The sequence below is a fragment of the Salmo trutta genome, chromosome 32 (genome assembly GCF_901001165.1).
Source record: "Salmo trutta chromosome 32, fSalTru1.1, whole genome shotgun sequence".
In the NCBI taxonomy this organism is placed as follows: Eukaryota; Metazoa; Chordata; class Actinopteri; order Salmoniformes; family Salmonidae; genus Salmo; species Salmo trutta.
The window spans coordinates 15181245-15196439 of NC_042988.1; the positions used below are offsets into that span (position 1 = coordinate 15181245).

The following is a 15195-nucleotide window of genomic DNA, read 5'->3' on the forward strand; positions in this document are numbered from 1 at the left end:
ACTGAGCTGATGGAGTGTATTGATAGCCATAGTGAGGCTCACTGTGCACCAGGAGACATAATGATCTGTGAAAGCCCACTTTGTATGATGCCCTTGACTACCAGCAACCTTTCAAATGTCAGTTTGAAAGAGATGCTGGGCTCTTCTGCAAGACTCCTTGAAAGGTTGTGGGCAGAGAAGAACATATTGTGCCATTTAAATGTTCCATCCTACAATGATCTCTGTTTCTCGCCGGCACAGCAGTGTCTTTCCACCTTAGTGACACACAAAGCCCTGGCATTATACACCAGACAAAGAAAACACACATTGATTATTCTCTCTTGACAGACTCACGTCTCACGCTGCAGTGATTGCTGGTATTTTGTTTACCACTGATGAAAGTCTATTTGTCGAGTTAAAGAATCCGAATAAAAATAAAGTTTACCTGCTAGCTGTTGTTTTCAAAGTGCACTCTATGCCATGTTCAAGGCCCGGTTTTGGAATGCAGCCTGCTTATGGATCGTTTCAGCGAGAACTCTCACTAATGCATGACTCTTAGCTTTTGTACTGCTGTTACTTTGTGCACTTTGTTTTGCAGAGAGCCAGTTTCACCCTGAGAGTGTCTGTCATGAAAGGGAAAAATCTAATGGCAAAGGATGCAAATGGTGAGGGGTGTTTGTGTTCATTTACTGCTATTGATGGGAAGCAGCATTTGTTTTCTGCGCGTGGATATGAAATGTCATCGTGTCCATTTGCCAACTCCAACTCCCCATTGACAATGAATGCAATTGTTTATTATTGAACTAAGATTAGAACATTTTCAGATCAACTATATTGAGTGAGCCACATTGTTCTTTCTGTCTGGAAGAAAAATAAAAACCTCTCATGATATAGTGGTTCAACCAAGACACTAGAACCATCATCACATCACTGTCCATTTTAGACAACACTGGACCACTTTGTCTAAAAGCACACAGGCTGCTATTACTAGCAGACCAATTGCTTTTGATTCCTGAACCTCAATAAGGTACATCACCGTCATTCTAACAGTATAATCTCAGTGTGTCTCTGTATTAGTTTAACCCTTACTGTGCCTGGGTAGGGTACAGCGACCCCTATTGCATGCTGGGAATCCTCCTGGGCCAGAGCCCTCGGGAGACAGAGGAGAAGAAGGAGAGGAAGTTCAGCTTCAGGAAGAGGAAGGAGAAGCTGGAGAAGAGGTCCAGTACCAAGGAGGTTCTAGCAGCCACGTGCATCCAGGTGACTGAGGTCAAGCCAGAAACTCTCAACCCAGTCTGGAATGAGCACTTTGTTTTGTAAGTACAGTACTGACAGTACGCCGATTCTGGAAGTTGTTGGCAGAATGCTTGACATTTGTATGTCTCTCAGAGCCTAACGGTAACAATGTTTGTTTACACAATGTTAAATTATGATCTTTTTTTTCTTCCAATAGTGACATTGATGATGTCCACGGTGATCTACTGCATATGGACATATGGTAAGATTAAACACAGTGTGGGCCTTTCCACTTTCAGTCCAGATTCCTGAAAACGGAATCTGCATGCCAATGCTATCCAACTGTCCTACTAACCTTTGCTCTTCTTCTCAGGGACCATGACGATGACGTCTCAGTTGCAGAGGCCTGCAAAAAACTGAATGAAGTCAGTGGACTTAGAGGAATGGGCAGGTAGAACAGGCTTCTATTTGCTAATTTATAAAGTCGGTGAAATAGGCCCTTCAATATGGTGAATGGAGGTCTTGACTGTCAGGTCATTGAGACGCAGTGCTGGTTGATTGCTCTGTGTTATATTTCATGTATTCATCAGTACCTTATCCCACCAGGTATTTTAAGCAGATTGCCAAATCGGTGCGGTCCAATGGGACGTCCTCATCAGGATCATCTGAGGACAACGCTGATGACTTCCTGGGCTGCATCAACATTCCACTGAATGTAATTCTTTAAAGTTACAGTGCTTTCACTTCCCAACTGCTATTTACTGGTAATGTTTCTTATTTTATACAGTAGTAATACATTTTACTTGATGCAGTTTATTCTAATATTTGTATCTATTAGCTTTTATAAGTGTTAACTAACATTTATTAATTATACTCTACCAAACTTGGTTCCTGGCTCACTGTCTATCAGAGAAGCTCAACACCCGTTATTCATTTACTGTAAATCCATCAAGAAGAGTGTGAAGTTTCGGTCTTCACCTTCATCAGACCGGAACGTCACTCGGTTTTAATGGACTTAGAATAAATGATAGTTTTATAATGGAGAGAGTGTCGCGCCTCTACCTCTAAAGAAATCCAGTATTATTTAAGGCTCTGTTCCAGTTGTTTGAGCACAAAACCCTTTTTTCCTGGCTTAGTGTCTAGCCCATGGGCAGGCCCTCGGATCAATATAAAAAAATCTATATATATATTTAGGAACTCAGTCGGGGTCTCAACTTACTGTTGAGAGTTAGAATAGTTGAATAGAAAAAGTCACTGATAGTCAGTCAATTAGCCCATTTCAGAAAAAAAAGTAGATTGCTAAATTAGCTTAGCAGCTAGCTATCTAAACTTTTTATCAGTTTCACTCATATCATATTAAAAACTACTAATATTTCTCCACCCCATGGAAGAATGTGTAGAATTGCAGGAAATTAGCTGTAAAACAGGATGTGGGGACGCAGACCAGCGAGCAACTGTGACCCCTCATGATGAGTTCAGTCTTTTTGTGGTCCCCATCCTCATCAAAGTTGCCCATCCCTGGTCTAGCCTGTTTGTTGTTCGCCTGTAGGAAATTCCTGTGATGGGATATGATAAGTGGTTTAAGCTGGAACCCCGGTCCAGTGCCTCCAAGGTCCAGGGAGAATGTCACCTGATTCTGAGGCTCTTCACTACCCAGGTAGCTACTACAGTCTCTCTGCTCCACAGTACCTGTGTAGTCTACCCAAGTCTCTTGATCATTTCATTTTGTTCCCCAGAGAGACACTACACTGAGTAAGAGGGAATCCAAAGAAGTCATTCATAAGAAGATGCTGAGTCAGATTCTGGAGTACGAGCATGCTCATATTCAGGTGAAACTCTACTATACAGTGTATTCTATTATCAAGTGAAATGACAGAAATGGCTATGGATGGTTTCCTTTGCCATCCATGTAAATAATCAGTTTTTTCTCTCCAGAAAGAGCCTTATAACTGGAATGGGCAGGTGAGTCCTCCAGCATGGACTGTGCTGTCTCATCATGCTGTGCAAACTGACCTCTCGCCCCTGCAACAGGCCATCATGTAAGTAGCTACAATAGTAACACTTCAATGTAGATCATATGCCAAAGGTATTGCGGTGGTCCAAATGAGAAAATCAAAGTTATGCCAAGCCAAGCTGGAGGTGCCTGTGCCAATAAAGTACCACGTTTTTAATTATGAGTTGCACCTTTTCCTTCCTAGTCCTTTTAGGTCTGAAACCATTCATCTCAGCTGAGAGGTGAGGGTCATGTTATGTACAGCAGATGTATAGTAGTATGTATTGCTCTGGTCTGCAGTCGCTGGCAGTGCTATAGCAGCCACCACCGGTCCCAGAGGATGTGTTACACCCTGCTGCTGAGGCTGCTGAGGACCATCGATGCAGAGTGGGATCCCCAAGCTGTGCAGGGAGACCTGGTAGGCCTACTGTCTCCTCACAGCTCCCCTCTGGCTCACAATCACCTTTCGTCTGGCATTAGGACACCTCATTAACTCACCACTCAACATCCATCATCCTATGACCTAGGGGTCTGTTATTCAATTAAAACCTGGTTGTTTCGGTGCGGTAGTTTTTCTGGAAACTAGACTGAAGCCCAGAATTCTGTCTGAATGTGCTGTTATTGGCTAGATCGATCATTGTGAGGTTGAGTGATGTGATGATGATGTACTTCCTGTGTTCAGGAGCGGCAGCTGTCGGACAGCTTCAGGCTGTACACGGACCACTGTCTGTGTCTGATGAAGAGAATGCGCCAGGTGTTCCCCTGCACCAGTCCAGCCGCCGTCACACGCTGCGAGCTCATGCTGAGGTAAACTCATACCACAGGAGGCTGGTGAGGGGAGGAAGGCTCATAGTAATGGCTGGAATGGAATTAATGGGATCACATTAAACCATATGGAAAACGTGTTCCATGTGTTTGATACCATTCCATTCCAGCCTTTACTATGAGCCTTCCTCCCCTCACCAGCCTCCTGTGGTATGCTCCCCAATTAAGGTGCCACCTGTGACTCCCACCACCCCCTCTCTCTCACCACATCACCACATCAAACACTCGCCAGCGCTGTCATACCAGACCAAACACTCAACCAAGTCACGAATAAAACCACAGACAGAGTACCTAGATCAGTCAAGCCAATAGGAGGGCAGGGTGACTAAATCATAAGCCTATTGGGAGGGTTTTTTACTTGAATGGTGGTGACTGTGCCAATAAAAGCAGGCTCATGTTGCGGCTCATGTTGCTATGCTCTTTCTCTGTGAGCAGCCCCACGGGGCACTGTACTTCTATGTCGCACGGACCAGATGAATGGAGATCCTGCAGGGCCTTTTCCAATAAGATTTCAAAGTCTGCCCAGTGATTGACACTCCTACAGAGATCTCTGTGTATTGTGGACACAGAAAACACACAAAAAAACATGTACTCAAACACATACTAATCATTCTTGCCGTCAGTCACTTTAACGTAAAAAGGCTGACAGAAATAACAGGTTAGGTCAGTCAGGATTATCTGTTCCAGCAATCATTTGGAACATTTGTGTCCAACAGTCGTTTTGATCACCTACAAATCACCTTGCATTGTGCCTTTTGTCTTTTACTCAGTAATGAGTTGTTGGGCTACAATAACAGGCCCGTGTTTCTCTCCCTTTGTGTTTGTGACTCAGGGGTGTAGGACACATGCAGACCATGCCGGCCTTCAAGACTGCGTGCCCCCTTCGAAATGAACTGCATTTGGAAATTGCCACTGTTGTCAAGGTACAACATAAATATAAGGAATACCTGTTAGTGTTAGCACTGTTGCCTGACTAATTCGAATGACTGCAATCTTTGATTTCAACAGAAAGGTACAGTGGAGTGGTACGAGAGCACAATTTCACAATTCAAACCAGAGGAGGGGGTAAGTTGACACCATAAGAATTGATAACACACAAAGTCATACAAATAAAGAGAGTCGCACATTCTATATATAAACTCCCAGTAATTTATTGGGTAACACATGGATGGGCCCGTCGGGGTTGTGTGTGAGCTGTAGTGTGTTGATTCTATAGGCTCTAGAGGAGCAGCTGAGGAGACTGGTCCAGGTGGTGGATGCAGTGTGTGCAGATGTACAGAGGGGACAGAACGTCTACAACAAGCTCTTCTACAGGTACACAAACAGTCCCTGCAGTTTATCGTGTTAATCAAGGACCGTGACAGGGCGAACTTGACTTTTAAGTAGAATCCTGTTGATTATGTCAAATAGCAAATTAATCCTGTTCTCTGTTTTGTCTTTTTAAACTCCCCAGTGCAGTGAAAGTGGATTTCTTCAGTATCGCATATAGACAGTTGGAGAAACTGGTGAGAATTCCTTTGAAACCAAAAGGGATAGAGCCTGCCAACATCTTTATCCACACATGACATTTATGTTTACCTTTATTTAACTAGGCAAGTCAGTTAAGAACCAATTCTTATTTACAATGACAGCCTAGAAACAGTGCATTAACTGCCTTGTTCAGGGGCAGAACAACAGATTTTTACCTTGTCAGCTCGGGGATTCGATCCACCAACCTTTCGGTTATTGGCCCAACGCTCTAACCACTAGGTTACCTGCTGCCCCTAGCTGCCCCGATACATGATGATATACAGTATACTGATGCATATAGGGTTCCTGTATGTTCAAAATGCATGTATCCTCACCGTTGATCCCTGACCTCTGAGATGGGGTGACTGACCCCTGTGCTCCCCCAGGTCGCGGACGACGTGAGCGTTGCCATGGAGAAGGTGTGTGGCACTCTGGAGCAGGAGAGCTCCAGGCTAACTCAGACCATGGGAGAGACTCTGTTAGAGCTCTACATGTCTCTGAAAATACTGAAACGCTTCAGAGAGTTCCTCCCTCTCAGGTGAGTTTGAACACCCTGTCACCCCGGTCAGACTGGTGGATGGTGGATGTTCAGCTTGGTTGCATTGAACTTTTAGAAAACAGAAAGAAAAATGAGATGTTGTTATTGCTTGGGGATTTGATCTTGCAGTGAACTTCTCCATATGCTTGAACATACAGTAGATTAGCTAAATGTCAGGTGGTTAATGAGAATTCTCTCTCAGGGACGCTAAGATGATGGCCTTGACTGGCTATCACAACTGGTTCAAGACGTCTATCCACAAGTGGCTGCAGATCGTCCATGACAAGGCTTGTGACAGGATCCGCAGAGCGGTGGACATGGACCAGGTGAGAAAGGCTTTTTATGGAAGTGTCTGTAGAGATTGCTTGTCCATGAAAAGCAATCTGAGAAAACATGGAACATACCGCAATCAGGATATCCATTACACTTCTACAGCAGAACCCATTGATGATCTGTAACCCACCATGTTGTTTCTATCTAATGTACTCTGAATATGAGTTAGTTTCTGTGTACTGTACCTGTGTGTCAGTGTATTTCTGATACAGTACATGTGTATGACTTTTTATAAGTTGGTGTTCATAGTGTGTGTGTGTGTGTGTGTGTGTGTGTGTGTGTGTGTGTGTGTGTGTGTGTGTGTGTGTGTGTGTACTGAACAGCTGGAGCCAGTACAGCAGGCCAAACACAGCTCCTCGGCGGTGGATGTGACAGCGTGTTTCAGCCAGGTGCGGGAGTTCTGGAAACAGCTGTCCTGGCCAGACTCTGCAGGGGCCTTCATCTTTGTCACCCGCCTGACAGACGTGAGTGCCACCGCCACACACACAAACACACCCATTCACACACACACACACACACACACACACACACACACACACACACGTGCACGCTTTCACACACGCTACACATCCAGAGACAGTGTCAGAAGCTCTACAGGTGGCAAGCCACAATCACAAACAACCAGAGCAGAAGAAAATAATACTAATTGAGGGTTTCACTCTCGATGATGATGATGGTGAGTGAGATGTCTGTGTTGCAGAATTTCTGCAGCGAGGCCATGTGTTACTCAGAGATGATAAAGCGCAAGATTGAGAGGAGCCAGCAGGGTCGAGACATCAAGAGCCTGACAGTGCAGGTAACGCCTGTGGGAAGGCAGGAAGGAAGGGGGGCTTCAGGATGACGTGGGAAGTAAATGTCAGCGAGTGTTCTTTCCCTGGCAACACAAAGACCTCAGCGGGTTGTCCGTAGTGTAATATGTTTGGTCTACTTCAGTGGTCTACTTCACTGCTTAGAGGAGAACGGATCATAGTAATGGCTGGAATAGAGTAAATGGAATTGTATCATTAACATGGTTTTCAGGGGTTTGATACCATTCCATTCACTCCATTCCGTCCATTATAATCCATTCCAGCCATTATTATGAGCCCTCAGCAGCCTCCACTGGTCTACTTACCGTCCTGTCTTTTTTTAGCCCTGCCTATTTTTCGTCCTTTCTCTTCTTCCCTCTGCTAATGTACTTCCTGGATCTTGGTGTGGGCTAGCTGTGCATCGCCCTGAACAACACAGAGCATGTGCGTGTGTTCCTGGGCCACCTGCCTCGGGACCTGGACTGGCAGGGCGTGGAGCAGGCCATGGAGGAGTCTTGCGGGGCGGAGGGGAAGGAGCAGGTCAACAAGGCCCTGAACGGACAGCTCTACAACGTGGATGCGGACCTACAGAGGGAGGCCAAGCGCCTCATCACCCACCTCACAGACAAGGTCCCTCCATCTCACTGAACTGTCCTCTCTGTCCGTCATACTTAGTAACCAGTCATCAAATCAAATTGTATTAGTCACATGCGCCGAATACAACAGGTGTAGACCTTACAGTGAAGTGCTTACTTACGAGCCCCTAACCAACAATGCAGTTTAAAAAAATACGAATAAGAATAAGAAATAAAAGTAACAAGTAATTAAAGAGCAGCAGTAAAATAACAATAGGTCCAGAAGGTGTCAAAATGATCTATAAAAGTGACTCCAGCAGAGCTACAGTAGTCTTTTAGCCAGATGTGTAATGCCAGCAGTCTGCTGAATCTTTCACACCTGCGGCCCAACGATGGTCCTGGACCTGAAATTCTTGGCCGTTTTTTGGAGTCTTATAATGCTAAAATCAGTTCTTTAAAATCCATTTTCAAATGTTCCGAGCTAGCCCTCCTTATGTCGTTTGACCCCACATGGACTACGACAGTGTCAGCTGACCACCTGGCAAGGGTCAGTCAAGACACTTGTCAGTTGGTCAGCGCATGCTCTCAGTACACATCCTGGTAATCCATCTGGCCCTGCCGCCTTGTGAATGTTGACACAGGCAAGGGACACAGTCATGCACGTCAATATCAGTTTCCATGAGAACGGGTTACATAAATGATACAGACCTTGGTTCAAATAGTATTTGTTTTCTTGTTTTTTGGGGTGTTTGATGGAGCTTGTTTGGAGTGCAAGACGGTCGGGGGTTTCACATTTGGGACTATTCCATTGGTCCCATGCGTCAGGCAACCTTAATCCAGCACAGCTAAAGTATTTCAAAGAAAACAAATACTATGTGAACCCAGGTCTGGTTACATAATACTGTAATGATATGGCATACTCAAATTGGGTCTTGCCTGGTGCATTGTGATATTGTGTGTTTTGTCTAGATGCTTTCAGAGCTGAAGAGGTACCTCCAACACATCAGCCTGTCCCCTGACTCCATCAACAACGATGATGTAAGACTGAACAGTACATTGTGCTCTGCTTCTGTCATGGAGCAGCAACCTCTCTGCTTTCTTTATTTGTCCTTTCTGGGTTTGAAGACATTTCCTCAATAGGCTTGCCCCTAAGATGGGACACTGTTCTGTGACATTGTTCTGTTTCAGGCCGTGTCCCCCCTCATGAAGTACTTACGTGACACTTTAGTCATCCTCAGCGAGTCTCTGGTGAAGGAGAATCTGGCTAGGTAACTACCTGCTGTGTCACGTCTTTATCTAGATGAGCATCTTAGACATGCACACAATAATGATACCCCTCGGACACATTATGCTGTAGTACTGGTCATTATCTAGCCATTATGATCACTTGACATACAGCGGATTGTTGTCTAACTGTGTTCTCCTGTGTTCTGCACAGAGTTCTCCTCGGCATGTGGGAGCTGCTCCTCAGAATGATCCTAGACACGGTGGCGGAGAACATGGGAGTCCAGGTTGAGTTCTACAACCGCTTCCAGTACACTGTGGAGGTCAGTGGTCTCTCTCTCTCTCTCTCAGTTGACCCCAGAGACAGGGAGAATCACAGTAGGGGCCTATTTCCACTTTTTCCTCATCTTCCTCCTTTTCACCATCATCAGCTACTCTATCCTTGCTAATTACTTGTGTGGTATAATTTCCATACCACTGATATTCATCAGGTCTCTTGGCTGCTCAGTCCCTGCTGAGGAGAGTCCCCACTAGAATGGCAATGTGACAGTTCCTGTATTCTAATGGAGCATAGAGCTGGCAAGGGACACACGACAGATTTGGATGAAAAATCATGAAAGTGCAAAGCTGCGTGGGTAGAACATGTGGTGTGTTCCATGGTGATCTCCTTCTCCTTCTGGGGGCTTCACGCTGTCAGCGAGGATACATACCGGTCTGCTAATATCCTCTGACATATGCTCCAACAAAAGGCGTTACTTATAGTTACCACCGCTAATTAGCTAGTCATGCCAGTCGAACACAGCGGAGTATCAGAACATGTAACCTGAAAACTGAAACTTTCCCCACCACAATGGTTCTTTCAGGCCCTGGTGCAGTTCTTCTATGCTGATGGAGAGGGACTTGCCGTAGAAGATCTGAAGAACCATGTCGACTACAAGGTGAGAGCATCAAGGGTTTATGTACCATTTAGCTACTTAATGCCTGACCGTGGAAGAGAGCCTTTTTTAGTGGGGGTTGTTCAGCTGGTTCCTGACGAGCCCCCTCCCCACTGCTGTTCCTATAGGCTCTTGACGAGGAGCTGAGGCTAAACAAGTGTTCGTCCTTTGAGCTGATCGAGCAGTACTTCCTGGAGAAGATCTCTCAGCAGGTAGTCTGCAGCCTGCTGGGCTGCCACATGTGACTCTAACACCCAGGCTAGTGTAGTGGGGGAGTATTGATTAGGAGCTGAAAGATCACAACACATTTTCTTTTTCTTTATCTCTTTAATGCTAATGTGGTCGCTAACTGTATTCTGTAACAGCGGTTTATTTTAGAACACCAGAACAACTTTACAGGCATGTCCACTTACTACAAGCATTTCGCTACACTCGCATTAACATCTGGTAACCGTGTGTATGTGACAAATAACATTTGATTTGATGTCCAGGATTCATCGTACTGAATGGATGTATAACAATCCAATCAATCATCTGTTTATATATGATTTATAATATGGATCTGCCTTTCAGAGAACACTGAAGCACACCCGCTTTGGCCGCGTCAGTGTGAAGTGTTACTATGATGCTTCTGAGCAGAGGCTCACGGTGGAGATCCTGCATGCTGCCGATCTCATTGCCTTGGATGCCAATGGTAAATATCAGAGTTCCATTGGCATGCAGCTCCATATGCAGAAAGAATGCAAATCCAATCTTCTGTACGAGCCCCTCATTCGTTCCTGTTTCTCTCTCTCTCTCCCTCTGGTGCAACACAGGGCTGAGTGACCCCTTTGTCATCGTGGAGCTCTGTCCCCACCACCTCTTCCCCATGGCCAAGAGCCAGCGCACCCAAGTGAAGCTCAAGACCCTGCACCCAGTATTTGATGAGCTCTTCTATTTGTGAGTGTCTAATCCGCCTTCTGTATGCACTAACAGAGAAGGAAATGTTGGGATTGGTGGATGATTCCCTCTTGACAGCAGCAAGATTGAAAAGCAAAACATGGAGATGTAGATGTCAGTTTGACTCATTTTCCTCTATCTGCTGTCCCACAGCCATGTCAGCCCAGAGCAGTACAGGCACAGGTTTGCCTGTTTGACTTTTACTGTGATGGACTATGATTGGCTGTCCACCAACGATTTTGCCGGGGAGGCATTGGCCCCGCTCAGTGACTTCTGTTGGCCAGGGAGACCCAACGCCTCAGCGGCCGGAAAGACCATCCAGCCGACCATTCTGCACCTGGCCCGGAGCAAACCCAGCGGTAGGGAGCAGGGTTAGGGTCAATTTGATTTAAATTCAGTCAATTAATTAAGTAAACCCGAATTCTAATTCCACGTTTTCCTCATTGAAAAGAATTTAGGAACATTTGAATTGTAATTTCAGTTTACTTCCTGAATTTACTGAATTGAAAGGAATTGACCCCAACCCTGGTAGGACAGTCTGCCGGATAGACTACATTACATAACACCATCCCTCTACTCCTCACTGAGCGGGAACGGGCCCCCAGGGAGGAGAGCGTGTTAAGTCTGGGAAAGGTTTCCTATTACTTCTGTAATCCAACCTAGCGACCCATTCAATCTAAAGGTCATTGTGGCAGGCATTGGATGGATGCACTTACGTCTCTGTTTGCTCTCTCCATCCAGAGAAGCCAATCATGAGGATTTTGGACGCACGGACAGGAGACGGAGAGGCTCAGGAGTTTGTGAGGAAGCTAAAGGAGATTGAGAAATCCATGGAAGAGGAGTGAAGCTGTCAGCACTGGTCTGGTGTATTGGTGTATTCTGACCATGTCTTTGCCACATGTGCTTTTGTACTTGTTGTACTACCGTATGTTTACAATGTTTACAGTTTTCAAATCCTCTTGTACGTGCACTGAAAATGTAATGCTGAACAAAACACAGTAAGGCATGACTTTTTAAATTGAAATACGAATGTCCTGTCTCTCGGCTGCATTTTTATGCCTCAAATCAAATGCTATTTGTCACATGCGCCTAATACAACAGGTGTAGACTTTACCGTGAAGTGCTTACTTACAAGCCCTTTCCCAACAATGTGGAGTTAAAAAGTAAGAAAGATCCAAGGGTCCTATCTGAGATATATGAGAAATAGCTTATCCTGTAATTATTATTTGGTTTTCTAAAGAGCTCATTGAATGTTAACTTTGTTATATTATCTTTGTTATATTATCTTTGTTGTATTACATCTCTAACATCTAACTGAATCTAAAACTAATTTGTAATTGATATGTATTCAGTCGAATCATGTGGGCGGATCAATCGTTGGAAAAAAATACTCACTACCGTTTCTGAGTTTATGGCGAAGTAGCACAAGGATGTAACACTGCAAGGAAAAGCCATCTGTAGCCAGGTTTTGTAAGTCAACACAAGAAGTAGTGTCACAAATGGCTGCGTTTACACAGGCAGCCTAATTCTGAAATGTTTCAGATCTTATCACACCAGCTCTTTTTCAGAGCTGATCTGATTAGTCAAAAGAACAATGTTACAGAAAAGAGATCACAATTTGGCTGCCTGTGTAAACGCAGCCTATGTGACGCCATCTGTGCTCATTGATGATTGATAATTGGATGTTTATATCTCTTCAGATTATGAACCATATCCCTGAAGAAAAGAGTATTAGTCCTCTATTTGTTATATTGTAAATGTGAACTACTTGTCCTTGAATTGTAATGGATTGTGCTGCTGTTTATTGTACCATTCAGATGAAGCTGTCTATAAATAAAGATTGTATTTGAATATGACTCATTAGCTCTTATCACATTTTGTTCTCCTTCGAAAAATATGTTTCCTTCTTTGTAGTGGACTTGCCCATATGACATCAACATGTTGCTCTTCACATTGCATGAGTCTTTTTCTAAATGGAAACCTAAATGGACTCACAAACATATAGTAGCACTAGACACCTAGAAAAAAAACATTGATTAGAAATCTTCTGGGGGGGACGGGGGGGGGGGGGGGGGGGGGACGGACGGACGGACAGTCCTTTGTGTTTAGCTCTAAATGCCAGGGTTCATTTCGATTTCTTCCAGACCGAAAGATTCCGTCTCTGTCAGTCTTGTGTCTACATGTTCTCTCGCTTCTCTGTGTCTCTTTATTTTGCTTTTCTCACTCTGTCTATCTCTACCCTCCCCCCTCTCTCGCTCTCTCTCTCTCTCGCTCTCTCTCTCTCGCTCTCTCTCTCTCTCTGCTCTTGTCACTTAGTTTCAAGGCTTACAAAAGGAAACAGCAGATGTCTGTTTATAGGCACTCTCCTCACTTCCCTCAATATCATTCTCAGATGCAGGCCTGTCTGCTCCCACCACCTCCACCTCCATTATCCTTCCCCTCTCCCTCTTCCTCCACAGTGTTCCCTCTATCACAGTCCTCTTCCGGTTCCCCTCTTGACCTTTCAGACCTTCACTCACCTCAAGAGAGCCACCTTGGATGGAAAACACGCTGCTGCACGACCACAGTGACCCCAAAGAGAAACACTCAGAGTCCAGTAATAAGGGCAGCAAGGTTATGTTGATTATGTCTAATCTATCAAATCATAAAAGTCAGAACCACAGTGACCTGGTTACATCCCCATCCGCCTACACACAGTCCGACGTGTTTGTGACTGATGGACTTCTGCAATAATATGGGCTAAGATAGATAGATAGATAGATAGATATAGATCGGTAGTGTTTTGATGGACATGTTGGGATGTTTTACAGAGAGAGAGGGAGTGTTTATTTGGTAATATCAATCAATCAAACAACACCCCCCCAGAAAAACATCACCAAGCCCAATGCTGAGTAGCTGGTATTGGATTGAGTGTGGCCAGTGCTGTGGTGTCTCAGGTGTGATGGGGAGCAGACATTTCATGGTTCTGTAACCCAGACGTCCTGCCCTGTGGTCAGAACCTGTTTAATGTAGCTATCATGCCACCTGACAGGTCTCTGTTTCTATCCAGCTGTGACCTATCTCAGCTTCATTACCATTCCATTCCACAGCCTCCCTCTCCCACCCTCTGATTGGTTCACTGTACTGCGACAGGAATCTACACTACAGCTCCAAACCAACAGGTATGCTTTTATTTTGTCGTTTGTTGATGCAGCAACACAGAGAAGCAAATGGAGGGAATTTGATATAGAGTATCGACCACATATATTTCTGTAGATTACACACGGCAGGTAGCCGAGTGGTTAGAACGTTGGGCCAGTAACCGCAAGGTTGCTATATCAGATCTCCGAGCTGACAAGGTAAAAATCAGTCTTTCTGCCCCTGAACAAAGTAGTTAACCCACTGTTCCTAGGCTGTCATTGTAAATAAGTATTTGTTCTTAACTGACTTGCCTAGTTAAATAAAGACGAACATCAATGTAACATTCACACAATGAGCTAAAGGCTATTGACACTCAAGGAATGCTGTGCATGTGGTAGCTGTATTGCTAAAAAGTAAATTAAGCTCATCTATTTTTCAGTGGAGATAATTATTATTTGGTTGGGTGAGAGGATGCTCAAAACAGCATTTGCATTGATACCCAGACAGTATGAGCTTTAACCACTAGGTGTCCTCATAGTTTCACAAACCACTTTTTATCAGTTCACTATTCTGACGTTAGGTGGCACGTGACACTATACTTGGTGATCCATGCTGGATCTCTATTGGTTGAACTCATTACTAAGTCACAGTAACAGCATGTCTCTGGTCATCCATGTGTCACTCTACATCTGTGCTGAGCAACAGGATCGCTGAACCACCCTGCTGGGAGCTCCCGGGTCACCAGGCGCCATGGTAACACAGCCTCTGATTCAAGGCCTTGCAGAGAGATGAACTACAGCTGGAGGTGAAACTAGAGTGGGGGAGGAACACGTTTGGTGAATGCATAGTAGTTTAAGCAAAACAAAACATTTAGCAGTCAAATGTTGATACAGTAAATACATGTTGATTTACCAAGTATGTTCTGGTCCAATCAAATCATTCTTCCTAAACAACAGGTGTGGACTAACAGTGAAATGCTTACTTATGGGCCCTTCCTAACAATGCAGAGAGAAATAAAATTGAAAAGTAGAAAAGTAAAACACATAATAATAAAATGAATAATAGATACACAATGAGTTGATTATATACTAGAGGTACCAGTACAGAGTCGATGTGCAGGGGTACGAGGTAATTGAGGTAGATATGTACATATAACTAGGAATAAAGTGGCAGATAGTAAACAGTAGCAGCAGCGTATGTT

General features: G+C 44.5%; 1 protein-coding gene across 2 annotated transcripts in view; it reads left to right on the top strand.

The window, feature by feature from the left end:
* Positions 1–12730, top strand: part of LOC115171194 (BAI1-associated protein 3-like) — a 36271-nt gene extending 23541 nt beyond the window's left edge. The window contains exons 7-34 of one of the 2 annotated variants that reach the window (XM_029727775.1): positions 578–644; positions 1082–1295; positions 1433–1477; positions 1589–1666; positions 1822–1930; positions 2765–2872; positions 2952–3044; positions 3151–3254; positions 3509–3626; positions 3891–4015; positions 4866–4956; positions 5042–5098; positions 5250–5347; positions 5487–5538; positions 5929–6080; positions 6283–6406; positions 6737–6877; positions 7114–7209; positions 7616–7831; positions 8746–8814; positions 8965–9044; positions 9215–9323; positions 9864–9938; positions 10064–10147; positions 10509–10629; positions 10751–10874; positions 11028–11233; positions 11616–12730. In XM_029727775.1, coding sequence (XP_029583635.1) covers positions 578–644; positions 1082–1295; positions 1433–1477; positions 1589–1666; positions 1822–1930; positions 2765–2872; positions 2952–3044; positions 3151–3254; positions 3509–3626; positions 3891–4015; positions 4866–4956; positions 5042–5098; positions 5250–5347; positions 5487–5538; positions 5929–6080; positions 6283–6406; positions 6737–6877; positions 7114–7209; positions 7616–7831; positions 8746–8814; positions 8965–9044; positions 9215–9323; positions 9864–9938; positions 10064–10147; positions 10509–10629; positions 10751–10874; positions 11028–11233; positions 11616–11719 — 3060 coding nt within the window. In that variant the 3' untranslated portion in view covers positions 11720–12730. Of the gene's footprint in view, positions 1–577; positions 645–869; positions 1007–1056; positions 1296–1432; positions 1478–1588; positions 1667–1821; positions 1931–2764; positions 2873–2951; positions 3045–3150; positions 3255–3508; positions 3627–3890; positions 4016–4865; positions 4957–5041; positions 5099–5249; positions 5348–5486; positions 5539–5928; positions 6081–6282; positions 6407–6736; positions 6878–7113; positions 7210–7615; positions 7832–8745; positions 8815–8964; positions 9045–9214; positions 9324–9863; positions 9939–10063; positions 10148–10508; positions 10630–10750; positions 10875–11027; positions 11234–11615 lie in introns of those variants that run through there. The other variant, XM_029727776.1, reaches the window with a different exon arrangement.
* The last annotated feature ends 2465 nt before the right edge of the window (positions 12731–15195 follow it).